The 18,195-nt window shown below is 39.4% G+C and overlaps 1 protein-coding gene across 1 annotated transcript in view; it reads left to right on the top strand.

The window, feature by feature from the left end:
* DTWD2 (DTW motif tRNA-uridine aminocarboxypropyltransferase 2) overlaps positions 1-17,501 on the top strand; it is a 186,628-nt gene extending 169,127 nt beyond the window's left edge. The window contains exons 5-6 of the mRNA XM_090038423.1: positions 4,321-4,449; positions 13,473-17,501. Of these exons, the coding sequence (XP_089894549.1) occupies positions 4,321-4,449; positions 13,473-13,643 (300 nt within the window). The 3' untranslated portion in view covers positions 13,644-17,501. The remainder of the gene's footprint in view (positions 1-4,320; positions 4,450-13,472) is intronic.
* Positions 17,502-18,195: the final 694 nt, after the last annotated feature.

Below are 18,195 nucleotides of genomic sequence, written 5' to 3'. Positions count from 1 at the left end.
CAAGCATAATCTGTTAATGAGCCATTAGGCAGGAACACTTTGTGAAGACAGATGAAGTACCAAAAGAGAGTCTGACTTGCAGAATCTGATTTTGCAGACATGAAATCAGCTTTTTTGGATAATCAGTAACTAAACATAAAATCTCACTTTTAGATTAACTGCACCATTGTAATGTGCATGTATTAATTAAAGGATCAGTCATATGTTATGTAGTACATTTCCAGAAATGTGCTGAATAGCAGCAGAAAAAGATGAGCTTTAAGTAAAGATAATACTGAGTTTGCAGAAAGTAATTTTAAGCATTCCCCTCTGCCTATTTTTCTCAGTGTGGCTGTATAAGGATATGAAGAAAGTATTTGAGGGATACATTTCTGTCTCTCTCTAAGTGTCTCTTACTTCATTGTCTAATGTTCCATTAATATGTTTTAATTATAACTTGTTTTAAATGTACAAAAATGGTGCAGTAGTCAACCGTAGGAATAACGTAAATGTCACAGACCTGTCAGCAGCTAACCTCCGGAGCCCCATGTTTTTCCACACTGTGTTGCCACTTGCCCAAGGGAACGGACTGAGGTTGCCCTGAGAGAGCTCCGTGCCCTGGCATGCCTTCGGTCCCCTGGACCTTGTAGATAGATTCTTCCCCCTCCCCCCCCCGCCCCTTCTCCCAACACACACTTTGGGGGGGATTAGGAAGAAATGTTAAGGTTGGTAGAGAGCTTCTCCAGAGTATCACTTGCCCAGAAATCATTCTGTCCAAAGGCAATCAGTAAGAAAACAAGCAGCCAGAGGATTTATTATAGAGGACAGTTTCTGGCTTCTGTAGCCAGGATTCCTTCTCTAATGTTCTTCTGGCTTGATGCCTCTCATGCCTTTGCTATAGAGTAGCGGATTTCCCCATTACAGGTAAACAATGCCTTTGGATTCTGAACCCCAAATTATTTCTCCTTCTACCTTGTGTCTGGGAGGGAAAATTGTCTTTAAGTATGCATGCATGAGTCCCCTGGCTGAACCATATCCAAAATTATAAAGACATGCATAAACAGCAAAACAGAATCTGTACAGGGATAACAGTAAGATAAAAGAATACAACATAATATTGGCTTTCCAACAAGACCACACCTGCAATATCAGCACAGCAAAATACCAGAAAACATTTGTGACATGTTGCAACCCTCCAAAACTTAACAGGATTCATGACTCTGTGTTTCTCCTCTTGGTACTGCTAAGCCCTCATTGCTAGAGGCTTAATGATGCTTTAGAAGAGCTGTGGTCCAGCCTCTGAAATGTATCCACTTACACCAAAATGCATGTACTTGAAGAAATATTCCTGAGGGAAACCAACTTGATTCTTTTTCAAAAGCTTGAGAAACACAGGACTGGAAGGGGTCTCCTGGTCTGTCGAGTCCAGTCCCCTGCATTCATAGACAGTTTTAAACCAAATGAATCCTCATAATTGCCACTTCAAACCCTCCCAGACAATTTAAGGCACAATACATAAAGCACTATAACACCATAAAACCTGCCATTGGTAAGAGCAGGGGAGAGGAGGGTACTGCAAAAGTCCTGCTTTATTTCTTCCCTTCCTTTCCACAATGTAGCTCAAAGGATGTTGCACATCTTTTTGTCTCTTGCATGGATAACCTTGCATTCTTCTTGCTCCTGAAAACCATAGTACTAATGAGAGCACTGAGGCCATGAGCACCCTGGTGTTTTACATTTTTCCAAAACCCTGATAAGTGAGGACCTGGGAGTATTTTGGTAAAGAGTGACAGGGTATGGTGATGGATGGCATACCAAAACTGGGAGGGTAAGAGAAGGGAATGGGGAGAATGAGAGAGAGGTAAAAAGAAGGTGAAGGGTAAAGGAGTTGAAACTGGAAGGGTATACAGGTATATGAGTGGGGCTAGGTTTTACTGAAGAGAGATTTAAATCTGTAAGATTAGATGAAGGTGACAGAGAAGTGGCTTCTTTAAATGGACCTTTGGAGGTAAGATCCAAACGCATAGAAACTGGCTTTCCCATCCGTAATAATGTATTAGGGTTTATTGTACAAAGGAATTGAGTGCTCTGTTTTGCAAAGGATTGGGAAATTTAACAGATTTATGTTAAACAATGGAACTGAGGCTACAATACACAATAACTCATAATAAAAAAATAGATATTTTAAAGCGTATGGAGATAATGGAAATTATAAGAATAAATGGATAATACCTGATTCCTCACACAGAAACAAATACTATGATAGCTATCATTCTTCAACAGCTGTTTATAAAAGTAATAAAAGCTTTTGGAGCTGATAAAGCAGACAGTCTAATGGTTGAATGACATTTATCTTTCTTAGAAAATGTTTAACTTGAGATAGCATAAAGTGGTTATCTCCTTAGGCAGTCAATAAATCAGTTTCAAACATGCTTTAAGTTAGTAAATCAGTTTCCAACAAAAGTGGCCTAATAAATTATATACATTAATTTAGTTTAATATTTTTTCTCTAAAACATCACAAATAATACTCCAACAACATAAATTCAGTTTTAGTGGCTGTCTTCAATGTACTTATAAATGGAATCATACTTTTATGCATTTGTGTAATATAATGAAAAAGCATGTGTAATTTTGTATGGAATGTAAACTAGGATTTGGACTTTTCTAATAGTATATTAATTGTATTATTTTAGAAGAAAATTTGTACAATTAATTTGCATATTTTCACATTTCTTTTTTTTTTTACAAAAGAACAAGTACTGTGATTTAAAATCATATTTCTTACATATTCCCAGATAATCAGTTGCAGTAAGCCTTTCTGGCTGTTGTGAAGCCAGTTACTTTTATTCAGCTTCTCTTGGGGTCAGGTCCCTATATTCTGCAGTGTATACATTTACTTGGAATGAGGATCTAAAAGAACTTGTATATTTTTACAAGATAAACCACAATGTTGATGAGGATAATGTGTATTTTTATGTTGGAAAAAACAATAATAGAAAAGATCCAAATGTCTTAATTTTCAAAAATGATTATTGATTTTTGGTTACCTGAACATTTTTTGAAAAAAATCGGCCAGATTAAAGTAGCATATTGAAAATCAGGTTTGAATGCATTAAAACATCTGATTTAAATTACTGTATCCAGAATTGTTGCTCAGTTGCAGTGCTTTTCTTTGCATGCTGTTCTCTTTCCAAGGTTTGCAGTCTGTCCCTAGATTTTTAGCTCTTTGAGGCAAGATCCCTGATTTCGTGCCTGCCTGTAAAGTTCCAGGCATGTTCTTGGCAATACAGATATAAGATACTAACATAAGCAATTTGTTGTGGTGGGATCCTTTTTATAAAACCTGCTAGTGGTGGTGTTCTTTTTGTTTGTTTGTTTTTTGTTTTATTTTATTTTAAAAAGCTTTTAAAATATCTTTACATGAATGTATGCCACAAATCTGTGTGGCTGTGTAGGTGCCATCTTCTGACTGAATGTCCCATCCAGAATATTCATTTTGAGTTTTAACGGTAGGCATCATGCTGCTGAAGAGATGCAGTAGCTAAAAGAAAAGAGTTCAGCCATATAGGTTTTGGGTCTGACTTTGACTCCAGATAGTTAAATCCCAAAAATCAAGAGTGCCAGGGTCTGCCCATGCATATCTAGTCAGAGGATCTGGCTTCTTCAAGTATGATCAAAATGCAGAGAGACTCAAAGAGGTGCACCCATCATGAAGCCTTCAGTAGGCCAATGTACGACATTTTTTTTGCCAAATCATGATGGCGTCTTCTACCTCAGTCAGGCTTAGCAGAGGTACTCAAGCTGACGTCCCTTGAGCAAGACAGCAGAACATTTTCGTCAAATGGTCTAGAGTTTTGGAACATTTGTCCCAAGCTGTTCTGCCAGAACTCATATTTGTTAACTGGGTTTTCTTGTTCAGTTCAAATCCTACTCAGTTCTTTACTAACTTGGTAAATTAACTAAGTCACTTGTGTAAGAGCCAACTCCTTTTCTAGCTGATTCATGTGGAGATTCTAGTTTTGTCTCATTGTTATTTTGTTCACCCTGTCTTTCCATATCTTCCACTGGTCTTTTGTGTTTTACTTAGATTGTATGTTCTTTGGACAGGGGAGTGAGATCTTGTTCTCTGTACAATACCAAACACAGTGGTGGGTTACTTGTTTATGTCTGTGACTTGTAGATGTCCGAGTAGTGCAAAAGGAATAGTACAGAACAAATGGCCTCTTAGGTATAGGATAGTAGAAAGGTAAAGCGAATGATTATCCAGGGGCTGGATGGGGGAGGGGACTGCTGCATTGTAAAAACTGGTTTCCCCATGTTGGATTTTTTTTTTTTCCAGGTTCAGTTGGAAACAAATATTTCAAGTCAATATGTAATTCGTACCCAGCCAACAAACAGATGCCTTTCTACACTTGAATGTGCAGCTACTGCCCTTGCCATCATGGAAAAAAATGATGCTATTCAGGAGGTATGTAGGTAATTAATTTTAACAAAACCAGCTATTAAGCGGAACAATAGGGGGAAGGTTAAGTATGTTAGATAATAGTACCATATTTATTGACTGAGGGTTCTCCAGAACCCAGGGACATAGCTCATTTCTTTCACATATACCTGAATAAGATCATGAGATCCTGCTATTTCACCTCAGGGACTTAAAGGTAGTAAACAGCTGTGTACTGAAATAATGTTCTGTTCCTTCTTTACAAACTGTACCTAGAGAGTACTAACAGAAAACTTTTTTTTTTCAGGCACTTGTTAACTCTAATCTTATCAAAATCCATTATAGGGATCATTTACAGAATTCCCAAAGGCTCCATTCTCTCCTTCATAATACTCAATATCTTTGTCAAACTGCTGAGGGAGCTTGTAAGACACCACAGTTTTAAGTGCTAGCAGTTTGCCTGTGGCGTTACATTATTTTCTAGTCATGTCTATAGCTGAATTAGATTAGCTCTTTCATGGTAAGAAGTTGGCTAAGATAAATTTGGACATGATTTTTGGATGGTAGCAACAAGCAGAAGGGAAGCAATCCAAAATATTAGTGTCATAACATTTCCTTCAGTACAGGGAAATGCCCTAGCATCATAAAAGTTGAATGAAATCAGAATGTCTTCCTGAATGTTTCTTCTAACTTTTCTTGTATATGTAGAGTACCAGACTGATGAAATACATGCTTAATTATCAGCACAGCTGTATCCCAGCCTCTTCTCTTTACATGCTCATTCCTTTAGCATCCTTCTCAGTCATTATCTCCCACTTCCCTATTCACTGCTTCTGTTCTGCCATGGGCCACATACAGGCATTACATTTGTGCTGGCAGAAAAGCCTGTTTTCCAGCACAAAGATAGAGGATACAGCTGTTCAAGGGGTTTCTTGCAGAAGAAAAAGGGCGTTTCTGCAAAAAAGTTCTACCTCTTCAAACCAGGTACATCCATCCCCTCCCACATTAACTTGAATAGCTGTACAATACAATCTTATTAGTAGAAATGAGTCCATGGCCAAGGTCTGCAACCTTCAGATTCCTGTGTCATATCACGGTATTTGAATTCCCTCTTCCTGAATTGCAAACCACTCTCTCCCTCCTCAATCGGTTTCACTTGTTTCTAGCAATTCTTACTCTCCTCGCTCACAGTGTCTTTATTCTGTCCCGCTCCAGTGCCTGCTTCTTTTCACCATTCCCCTTCGCTGGCACTCATACCATTCCTGTCTGTCATACGATCTTTCTTCTTCTCCTTCTAAATGAGATCATAAGAGTAAATCTAAATGTAACTGTCTGTCTGTCCATCCACCAACCCTCACTTGGATTTATTTCCATTTGTAATGGTTTCAGATACCTCTGAGTATTCTTGAGTCACTAATAGAATTCAAGCGATGAAATCAGTAGAAAATACACTGTTTTGTAAATATGTTGTAGCAAATAGAGTGTGTATATGCTGGAAATGTATGCACTTTTACAACCATATCTGATGCTTTTCTGAGTTCATTCAGCATTCCTGATTGAAAAACTTATTCACCCTAAGCCATACAAATAATATTTACAATATATAATGTTATAATGGATGTGTATAAACATGTTTCTTCAGCTACTTTTTATCTCTAATTTCTCAAACCTGAACAAGTTTTAATTACTGGAACAACAACCTGCAATAAAGGCACAGTTCATTAGTATGATGCATTTACATGGAGAATTCCCCTCTTTACTTTGTGAGAGGCAAGGATTTCTTAGGATTCAGAATACCAGCATCATCAACTTCTTACAACACCCACTGTCTCATTCTAGAATACCTGTACTCTCCTATGAAAAATATTCCCAGCCCTTTTACTCCTGGCTTCAAACAACTGCCTGACCGTGCGCAGCTCATCATGAGAAGCATACTCCTAACTGCCCAACAGGCATCAAGTGCGATACAGCTTTACCTTAACAAGAAATGCTTAACCTGTCACCATATCTCTGCTGCTACTGCAGTCAATACCCCACATAGCAAAATCAGTACAATCCATGGTTCCTTTTCAAAATGGAATGTACACGATCCAATCTACCAAATGCCCTCATGGCTAGTACATGAGTGAAACTAAAGAGTAACTATGCCCCAGAATGAACTCGCACAGAAAAAATAAGAACAGATGCACCCTTAGAAGTGTATCTCACAGAACAACCACTGTCTTTGACCTCACCATCCTCATACTCAACAGAAATCTACCTAACACCTTTTAAAAGGATTCAGCCTTCCAAGCCATTCTATCCAGCCTGCGGGGTCCCTAAAAAATTTAGAAAATGTAATGTTTATCTGCCCCTGGATGCCTGTCAAAGATGACAGGAGCCAAGGGCAGTAGGGCACAGGGAAAGCCAGTGGCAGGAACTAGGAGCCCAGCAGCAATGCCTGCCCAGCTCCGCTCCAACCCCAGCACCCTCCCACCCCACCCCCAACCAGAAGCCTCTGCCTACCAGAGGCTTCTGGCCTGGGACCCTGGGGCTGTTCCTGCCTCCCTGCGCTGGAGAGGGGGGAAAAAAGAAAGTGGCGGGGGGGAGAGGAGGACTATGGACAATCACCCCAGGCCTTGGGGCCTAGCTGGCTCCTGCTGAGTCCTGTGGTCACGGCCATGCATCCAGGAACCACGTGGTGCTGGAGCCATAGTGGCAGCATGTAGGAAAGCAGGGAAATGGCTGCAGCAGGTGAGGGGGAGTGGCAGCGAGAAGGTATGTGGAATGCAGTAGCAGCTGGGCAGGAGCACAGGGCCCGCACCGGTGTCCTGGAGCCAGCACTGGCGGGGCCCACAGCAGGGTTGCAGGAGTGCATGGCCAGACTGGGCTATGCCAGCAGGGAGAAGGGGGAGCCAGCCCAGCTCCATAGAGCCCCTGCCAACCCAGCCCTGAGTTCCTGCAGCCTCACCCTGAGCCCCGACGGTGCTGGCCCTGGGACACTGACATGGGCCCTGCGCTCCCACCCAGCTGTCAATGTACTCCCTTGCCTGCTCGCTGCCACTCACCCCCTGCCTGCCCCTGCTTTCCCCACTTTGCTGCCCGCCAGCCTCTCCTGCACCATGTGGCTCCTGGATGCATCATCGGACCATGGGAGCACAGGCCCATGTCAGTATCCTGGAGCTAGGAGCCATGGGGGGAGGGGGTGCATGTGGGCACGCATCCGTGCAATGAGGGAGGGAGGGACAGGGGTTGAGAGACACGCAGAGAGAGCAATGGGGGAGAGAGAGTTAGAGTATGTATGTGCATGCAATGAGGGAGGGAGAGACAAAGTGTCCCCATACCCATCCACACCCCCGCCACATGCTCCCTCACCCCACACTTGTCCACCCTCCCTCACATACCCACAGCCCCCCAGAAATCTATAACCCCCACCACACTATACAAGAGTAAGACTTCATTTTAAGCTGTTGTGCAAACACATCTATGTATACTACACAAAGACGAGTAAATCAGGACAAAAATATTTTTTGAAATCAAATCAATGAATGTTGTAGGTGTTCAATTTTTAGAATATAATTTGGTATTTTTCTGGTTTTCAAGATGGCAAAACCCCCAGCTAAAAGGAGTACTTCTGGGGGCAATGGGAGGGATTTCTGGTGGCAAAAGTCAGGGGTTAGGGGGCAAAACTTCCAGTCCCTAGATGGTGATCAAGGGGCAGAGCAGTTATCAAGGGGTGGGGCTACTTATGCAGCCCTCAATAGCTTGCCAAACTTGGTAAGTGGCCCTCTACCGAAAATAATTATAAGCACTATAAGCTACCTCACTCCTGAATTCTTTCCATACATAAAAAGTGGGAATGATCATCCTCCCTTATCATAGATTTGATCTCCAGGTAATGAGCTTCTTTCTTCTACTAGTTTTATTTGCTACTCTAGGCAAATTCCCTCTCCCCCTCCTACAGCTGTTTTTTTACTAAGTTGTGCTTGGCTTGCACTTTGATCAGACCAAATGAAAAATGTCTTGCATTTGAAAGCTTGTCTTAACTCTATCTTAGCTATGCAGCTGGTCCAATAAAAGATATCACCCTAAGAACTCTTTGCCTCTTGCATAATTTCTGGACCATCACAGCTACCTCACTTTTACACAGCCACATTTACTTTATCATCCAAGTAGCTTGTAAGTGTAAGCTTGATATTTTTGTAGCAGAAGAAAATGTTTAAAACATGCAGATATTTCAGCCTATAATCATTCTTTTATCTGATTTTCATGGATCCAAAAGTTAGATTATTGGTGTTTAATCAGCAGTGAATGTTGTGGCAATCAGTATTTAAAATCCAGATTTTTTGCCAAATCTTCAAAATGTGCTTTCTGTCTTCTTGTTTACTTTCTTAATGATGATTGAAACTAAATTGATAGGCCCTTTATAACTTCTAAACCTTACACTTTAATTACATTTTAGAGAATAAAGATGTTCTCATCTGAGAATAGAACTATCATAGGAACATTTCAATTCCCTTTTTTCTCCGAATTGTCTTGTGTACCCACTGAAGAGTTAGCCTAGCAATAACGAGACCCATCACTTTGGTTTGCTGATTGTTGATGTTTTGGGGTTTGACCCCATACCTTGCATTGTTACATCAAGTTTTGGACCAATTTTCAATGTTTGCAAATGTAACGGGTTGTGTTACATGATATGAAGCCCATCAAAAGCAGAACACTCAAACAATCTCATTTGACGCCTGAGATCAGGACTGAATCAGGTCTGCTTCTAGCCTTTTGAAGTTACTAACTCATGGAAGAATAATGTAGTATGGTTAGTAGACTATATATAAAAATAGCTTTAGTTAAAATTTATCAACAAGGAGAAAAAGATAGCATTTTCAATATGTGTTTCAAGGTTGAAGGAAATTTTGGATAGAGCATCTCTAGTTCAGGCCCTGATTTATCTAAGTAACTGTGTTTGTCTGGTGTTAAGTATATGGGACACATACTGCAGTATGTGGCTGGTATGGAGATAGAGTTAAAAGTTACCAATTTACCAACAGTTGGATTGTCCAGTAAACACTAGAAAGTTTTAGTAGCTGGTCAGATGTGATATATTTGCTTTTATATGTAGTCACACTTAGTCACTACAGAGAGGTTACTGGCAATTTTTTGTTATTTTAAATATTTAAATAGGTTAAAATGTTTTTGTACAGTCAGAGCACTGCACAAGTACACTGCAACTTTTAGAAGACCGGTCTAATCAAATTCCAGGCAGGCAGTTAATAGCTCTATATGGAAATAATTTCTACCAAAAGCTACACTGCAGAGATGACCTGACCAACCCTCTCAGCTAACTTGAAGATAAAATGCTTTTGTAAGTTTGCTCCATTGACTTGGAGTAGTCCTTTAGCCACAAGGTGTGACCCACTGGCTTACTTCTTTCTACTAATCAGCTTAAAACTGTCAAGTATCATTGGAGGAATTTGGGATGTGACAGTTCTTGAGTTTGTTCAACCTTCTAGGTCAAAGAATACTAATCAGACATTAGCCTTTGCATTGCAAGTTGTGATCCTGCTGATCTGTGATGGAAGACTCTGTCAAGACACTAAAATGTCCTCAGTGTTCTCAGTGTTTTCTTGCTGGTGTTATAAATATTTATGGTAATTAGCTTTTCAGAAAAAAGATCTAAGGCTAGTAACATAGGGCCAGATCCTATCATCTCTGAAATACACTCTATAAAGATCAGTGAAACTCTCTGTATAGGCAGCTTTGGAACTCACCTTTAACATTATCAGATCCTGTTGTCCACTCTGTCTAGTCATACCCTTCCAGACATGCTGGGACTGTAATTTCTTTCAGCTGCAGATGCTTCTTTGTGACAGAAACTTCTTAAAAGATTGATAGTAATCTTGTAGAAGAGCAGCCCTAGTCTCTTGTTCCCCAGCTACATACTCTACTCTTCTAACAATGGGGTGCGGCTGATGTGCAGCTACTGCAGTTGTTTGCCAGCAGAATTTCACTCTTGCACTAAATTAAGTGGCGTATGGAACAGTACATGGTGGTGTGGAGTGACAAAAAATGGCTGCACCACACCAAAGAATTAGCTCATAACCTTTAAAATCTATTTGAAAGTGACTTGTGTTTTTGCCAATAAACTTTCTGGATTTGACAGTTACCCTAATACTGTTAAAGAGAGGTAGTTTGGATGTGTTAGTCTGAAGTCCGGTAGGTTTCCTATATTCGTTGATAGTCATGAGAGTCATGACATCTGTATCGCAATCCCAAGTCTTTTTTTCATCTCTAGAACTTTGTCCCAGACCTTACCTACTCAGTCTCCATTTATAGTCCTCACACTTTTGATCCACATCTGTCTTTCTGCTCAACAAGTCCCAGGCAACCTTCTTGGAAGTGGTGGTGGCAGTAAGTTGTGGTCTTTTACAAATTAGTTGGGAGCCAGGCCTTAATGCAGAATTAAAGTTCACAGGTTCATTAGCTTGCTGCTGCATTTTAGAATAAAGGAAGATTTACTACTAGAAATCAGCATTCTGAAAGAAGAGCTTGAACATTAGTTTTTGGGGGAGGGTGTGTGTGTGTGCGCGCGTAAATATGTCTCAGACCAGTTTAGCCTCAAGGCAGGCCTTCATAACTTTTCTCAACTTAGCGGTAGCCTGGGGTGCTTGTTGATATTTCTGGATTTAGATTCTAGATCAGTAAAAGTAATGTAGAGCTTCCTTGAGGCTAAAAGAATTGAGAAACACTGATCCAGCTAGTGCCAGGGGAGGGCAGTGGGGGCCCTCTCAACCACTTGCCCTTCTTCCCCACCTCCAGTCCATAAGTGAGGGGGCAAGGGTGGTCCCTGTGACCAAGGCTGCTTCCCCTGGGGTTGTGCATACCAGTTACCAAAGCCACCTGCCCTTGTGGCCCCTCTGGCTGGCCTGGGGAGCATGGGAGACACTACAGGGTGAGAGCTGAGCTGAAAAACATGCCTTTGTCCACACATCTGCCTGCCTGCCCATAGCAGAGTGCACTGCTCAGTGCAGTCGGACAGCACAGAGATGCTGGAGGGCAGGAGATGGCAGCGGTAGCAGTAGTCCTCAAAGGAGTAGCCAGGAATGCCACTGGTCTGCAAGATGCTGCAGCAGGCAGATGGAGCCGGATTGGGGTAGGAGAGTGCCTTACATCACATGTGGGCTGAGTGCAGTAGCACCCTGGTTGAAATCACTGCCTCAGCCTATAATTACAGTCTTCAATTTTCTGTATCAGTTGGGACCTGGTCCAAAGTCCAAAGGAAAAGCTTCTATTGACTTGTATTAGGGGCCAAATCCAATTCATTGAGACAAATATTTGTTTAATTTGTTAATTTGATAATTGTGAAGGATTTTATTTTCTGTAACGATTGAAATGGTGGTACTAGCTATTCTATATCTATTCAGTATAAAACATTTAAAAATCCAGAAGGACTCACCATAATCTGTGTAAAAGAAAATTTGCATCTAATTGTTCAACTACACTATCTGTATTATTTACCTAGTGTCCATTTATTTTGTTCCATGTTGTTCAGAAGTTTAAAATAAAAACCATGTAAAGAATAACATAAATTAAGAAAATAATTGCTGAGCATCACAAACGAACAAAAATCAAGAGACCAACTGATTTGTAAGAGCAAGAAAGAATGCCTGTTACATAGCTGGAATCCTATTGTAAAATTAGGCCCTTAGTACCTGGGAGTTGTTCCCATGAGCCAGCAGCATGGTTCCCCCAACACAGCAGAGGCCAGTTGAAGCAGACTCTGATTGTAAACCAGCCCTGAGATTCTTGTACCTAGCACTGAACACACAAGTAGTTGGGTGCATAAGTCCATAAAGTTGTTTCAAGGTATGAATTGAAGTCTCACCAAGGCACCTTATTTAGGGCTGCAGGTAGTCCAGGAAATGAGCAGAATTTCAGACAAACCCCTCCTGTTTCTTGACTACCTTAGGCACCCCTCTAGTCAGTGTTGTAAATTCAGTTATTAGGTGTTTAGCTCCCCACTCACTAGATAAGAAACTTAATTTGTGAATTCTGTTCCCAGAGACGGGTATTTAACAGGCAAGGCAGTGTTGTCACACTTGACTCCTTTTCAAAGCCTTTGCTCTTTCACATTTAGATCAGGCAACTTCCTCTTTCATACTTACTGGGCTGCACAGAAATGTCACTGAAAGCACAGGAAAAGAGACGGCGCCTGCTCAGTTGCTTCATGGTCCACCTAGCACCAACCTTTAGTTGTAGACTGGAACATGTTCAGCGCATACAGAATCCCTAGAAAAGTTAGCTGAGCAGCTTCAGCATGTCTTACTGAGCATTTGAATAATTTCAGTTTGATTTGCAAAGGTTTAGTTTTGCCACATTTGAGCAGATTTTCACAGAAGTGGCAAATGCATGTCCCTTGCACAGAGGCCAACATCCACCAAATTTCATGTCCTAACACTGAAGTATAGTACATGGGATAGCAAACCGTGGAGTGAGTAGTGGGTACTGAGATTGACTGACTAAAGAATCAGATTAAGAAAAAACGAGACTGGTTGGACAAAGAGATTGGCACAAATAACCACAGTTGTGGAGAGTGAACTGCAAATAGTTGGGAATGTATGCTAGGCAGACTAGGAGTCCAGAGGAGTGGAAACAAGAGCCTGCTGAGCAAGGATATGAAAATGGGGATTTAGGGACATGGGTCAGATGAACCTCAATTGCATATCCAAAAGAATCTGCACAGGGTTATTAGGGGGATATATTGGGTCCTTTGTGATCCTAGCCAGCCTTCCTTGGCTTGTCCTTTTACTCCAAGTATGTCACGGGGCTCAAGAAATAATGTTTTGCAGTGTGTGGTGACATCTCACATTTTCCTGCTTGTGCATGTAAGAAGATCCATGGATGATGGGCATTTTGTGTAGGTAAATCATGGGCATGTTTTGGGCCTTTTGTTATTGTAAAGTGGATTGTGAGATAATTTGGTATATTAATGGTAGTCCCTGTACATAAAATCTGGATAACAAGGTATCTCAAAGAATAAATTTAAAAACAGATTTTCTCCTGTTTTTTTACAGACTATACTTCGTCCTCTACAAGCTTTGTGTTCTTTCCAGCTTCAGCATGGTGCTCAGATCCATCACAGCAAAGAACATCTTCTTAAAAATGGGTTATATGACAAGCCCATGCCAAAGAATAAACGCAAACTCAGAAGAATGGAACTCTTGGTGAATAATGTTAAAATCTAGAAAGGCTGTATATGAAATATTATTTTGTAGCTAATGCACACAATTTGGTACATATTTGGTACAAACAGCCATCAGTCTGGTAACAGACTACCTCCTAGAACCTTTGTATTCAGGAGGCTGTTTACCAACATTGCCAGCTACAGTAAAAGGTAGCATATTTAATCTCATAAAAGTCCATGTGTTCTACTCTATTGATAACCCCCCTGTAGAGGGAAGGAAGAATGCAGAGAAAAATTTAGTTGTGTTATTTCTAGAGTAAGAGTATGATCCCCAGTATGATTGGATAGTTTTAATTTGTGGAAGCTTATGTCAGTATTGAAGAGATAATGGCACAGGCAAGGACTGTTTTTCAAAGAAATATTGAATTGCTTAAGGGTATTTTAATTTTAATAATTACAGTAGTCAACAGCAAATGCCTATGTCTTATGGTGAACTTCAGCATAAGGCACTGTGACTTGAATATTTTTGTTTTAATTTTTTGAGGGTTCTCTTTCTTATTTTATTAGACTGATGCCTTGTTTAAAATGATGTATATGATCATGTGGTAAGCCTAGTTTGAGCCTGTCTACTTTATTCAGTAGTTTTGATTAAGTTGAGTTAGTATGTGTGTGTTAAGATTTTTTGATAATAAAGAGAATGTTGAAAGAGATGTGTTCACCTGACTTGTAGACCAGGTTCTGCTCTCCGACACTTGGGCAAGACTCCTCAACCCATTCTGACTCAGTGAGCACATTGTAACCCCTCTTGTTTATTCCTTTGGTAGTGGAACTTGCATGTATTCCTGTTGAATTTGGAGTCAGAGCTAGGGGACACTAAATGTTGGATATTTATAGTTATGCCATGTAAATACACTTATCCACATTAGTGAAATCATTTTTGGAAAAGCAGAACTAGTATTACCACACTGTTCTCCCAACAGAAGAAGTGCTAACAGGACAAAGGTCAGCTATCTTTGTTGTGAAACAGCTTTTTTGTAACTTGATTAAAAGCTGCTGAAATTAAGTCTCTGTTTTTGCCAGACAGCTATGAAAAACTGGGTCAAATTCCTCAGGAAACAGTGATAAAAGTGGCTGATGTATATATGTTCTCTGATACTTCAGCTGTTATTCTTGGGCTTTGTCAACTAGTAATTTATGGCTAATGCTATCAAGAAAGAGAGATTGCAGAAATTTTCATTGTAGACAAGACTCTACATGGTCACCAGCATTTAAATACCTGTGGGATTTCTCTGAATTAGAGGGAGGTCAAATTTTAGATCAAGGTTTATCTAACTTGATTTGGCTAGCCCCCACCTAGCCTGGGCTCTTCCTTAATCTTGGTATAGGTTAGGAACTTGATTTAGCTGGTTGTTGTCAACCCTGGCTGATACAAGTCATCTAAATCTAATATTTGCATCAATACAGTATTTCTGTATTAGCAGTGAGGACTTTTACAGCAAAAATATCTAATATAAATATTTTTATATAGGTGTATTTTTCAGGGAATTAGGAAAGTACTCATAATTCAGTAGTGACAATTAGGGTTTGTAGCATTGATATAAATGGAGGACGCTCACTGTTGTTTTGCTACTGTTCTTTCATTCTGCATATTTTGAGACTTGACAAGGATAGCAGTACACCCCCAGCCTCCAATGTGAAGGTTAGTTTCCATATCAGAAGGACTAAATTCTTTTTTTATAAAATAGGGTTTCAGATTCTGGAGAACAAAGGAAATGTTGTATCAGTAGCTGAAACAACTGAAAATGACTTTGAATTAATACATCAAAGAAAGAATCTGCTAAATTGAGTTATAATCCCACACTAAATAATTCTCAGTGTGCAGCCTGAAGGTTTTCTTGCTTTCTGCAAGGGTCAAAGCCTCTACTTCTTAAGAGTGAATCGCTTCATTGACTTGAGACTACTTCTGGGGGCATTACTCAAGTAAGTAAGGTTTGTAGGATTAGGTTTTACTGTTGAACACACTTGTCTCTATTAATTCTGTTAATTCATTCTCTATGTACAGTAAGTACTATATGACCACTATGCAACAGTTAGTTAAGAAATAAAAAATATGAGGTGTGTTGCACTTCAAACGTTACCATCTTAATATGGATAGTACTTATGGAACCAAGAGTTCTAGTTTTTTGTAGGAGCATCTTAATATTGTGCTTTCTTTGAGGATTTTTGTAATTTACAATTTAGCTATAATGTTAAATGTGTTATCTAGGGCAGGTATTCAGTTGCAGTAGAGTTAACACATGAAGCTAGATCTTAAACGATCAGGTTTTTTTGACTCTTATTTTGAAAGACCTCTAACACTTAAAGGGAATGAAGTGAATTGAACTTTATCCTGTGTTCAGTTCAGTTACTTCAGTCCTTTCTTGTAAATTACTCAGAATATTTCCTTATATTATGTTTTCTTTACTCTCTATGTCCCTTCTAAACCCCCTTTCCACTAATCACTCATAGGCAGGAGGAATTTTTTTAAAGACATTTAGGGCCAAACTTTCAGGTCTAGCCTGTGTTTTTATAGGTGTAATTTTGCACCAAGATAATTTGGTATTGAATTTATTATGTGTGGAAAGAGTATTAAGAGGATAAATTTGTATGTGAAACAGGTATATAATCCCAATTTAATGTTGATATTGAATTTATTTTGTATGAAAATAAAGAGTATTTAGAGGCAAAATTTGTATATGAAACAGGTATATAACTCCAATTTAATGTGGGCAAAAGGTAAGCAGAATTATTTGTAGATGCAGCATTGTATGTATAAAAATTGAGATTACTTGGGCCATTATAATTTATTCTTGTAAGCAACATTTTTGTTCTGTAAATTGTGCTGGAAAATTGACTTACTATTTCAGTATTTAATCTTAGTTATGATGCTCAGCAGTGTCCTTCAAATGGATACATTTATTTTTAAACAAAATTACGTTGAATTGACAAACCTTAGCAGAGTTTATAAAGCTCAGCTTTAAGTCGATAAGGATCACAATTGCATATTACGATTTACATATTAAAACAAAAGGTGCTGACCAAATCTTAACTTGTTTTACTGCACCTGAGCTTGAAAAACTGTTTTTCACTTTCCCTAAGTCATTTTAATTAGAGGGAATTTAATTAACCTTTTATTATTTGCTCTGATAGTTAGTCTTTTTTACTGTCACTTACCAAAAGTTCCTTGAAGTTTAAAACACTAGCATGAAAGTGAACTTTAAAGAAACATATTAATACAATGCATTTTCCTTTAATGTTTTGTCCTTCTCCTCTTGTCAACTTTGCACTTTTAATATTACTGCATAAATACATTCTGCCCTCGACATGCCACTGAATGATACGTTAGGGAATCAGTGACATTGCAGCATGTATGTTGGTGACATTGATACCTTTGATGAAGGAGATTGTAATGCCCTACAGTGTTTTAAAGTGACAAATATTTCAGTATAAATTTTGAAAGCAAAAATTGCATGTGATAACAGACTAATGTAGTTACTTTTAAAGGTGCAGGCATTTCTAAACCTTTGCACTTTTATATTCTCTTGAAAGAAGAATTCCATTCATTCTAGAAAGTTTTAAATTTAACATTGGTCCAAAAAGAACATTTGTTACTAGCAATACTTAACCTTCATTGCATCTTAAACCTGTCAAATTCCAGCTAGAAGATAATGATGAACTATTACAAAGCAGTTCAGGTTTTTATTAGTTTTTCATTTAAAAAAATAAATGTTCCATTGATATGAATAAGATAAAACATCATTTGTAGGTAAAAATGATTTTCCTTTGTATTGCTACATTGGATTTAAGAGGTTCAAGCTATATTGTTTTCTACCATTTCTTTTGTTTAGAAATTTAATTAAACAACTTTTTTTAGAAAGTGTATTTTGGCTTGGTGATTTTTCCTCTAAAGAAATTTTGGGATTTACATAAATGGGTGAACGCACGTGCACAAAGTATTACTTTTTGCCCAGATGATAGAAGACAAGGCTGTTTTGACCATTTGTGATTGGTTCTACACTGCACTGAGTTTGGGTCCACCAGGCTGTTCCTGGTGTGGAAGCCAAATTCTGTGCCAGGTCTTTCAGTGTGCTATTCATGAAGGCCTACATGAAGCCCAAATCCCTGTGTAGAAGACGGTGCAAAAAACAGATTCCTCTCTGGTCCACTTGTACATATGGCAGTTTGCTTGTGGCAAGATTGTGTACGGTAAGCATTGCAGGTGATTCCTACCACCACAAACAGATGTGCAACAGTGTTACATTGCTCTCAGAAACTGTCCAGTATTGTGCTGGGTTGTGGGAATCCCATGGAGTAGGATTTAAATGAGAGCCTTCTCCACAGCTACAATATGACTAGTCGGAAGTTTTAGTTTCAGCACTTTGGCTTGATGTTTCCTTAATTCTAGAACTGATTTAGCAGCTTGCTTTGTCTGCACAGTGCAGTTGCAGGCAACTGCTTTGTCTTGGTAGCATGAATAATATGGGTTTGCGAAGCGGGCCATATTCGGTTCAGATTCATATTTGGCCCGATTCGGGGGACAGTGAATTGATTCACTAATTTGGATCACTGTCCCG

This window comes from Crocodylus siamensis, chromosome 3, assembly GCF_052110815.1.
Source record: "Crocodylus siamensis isolate JL-2025a chromosome 3, ASM5211081v1, whole genome shotgun sequence".
Classification (NCBI taxonomy): Eukaryota; Metazoa; Chordata; order Crocodylia; family Crocodylidae; genus Crocodylus; species Crocodylus siamensis.
This window is presented reverse-complemented; position numbering and strand designations above follow the sequence as displayed.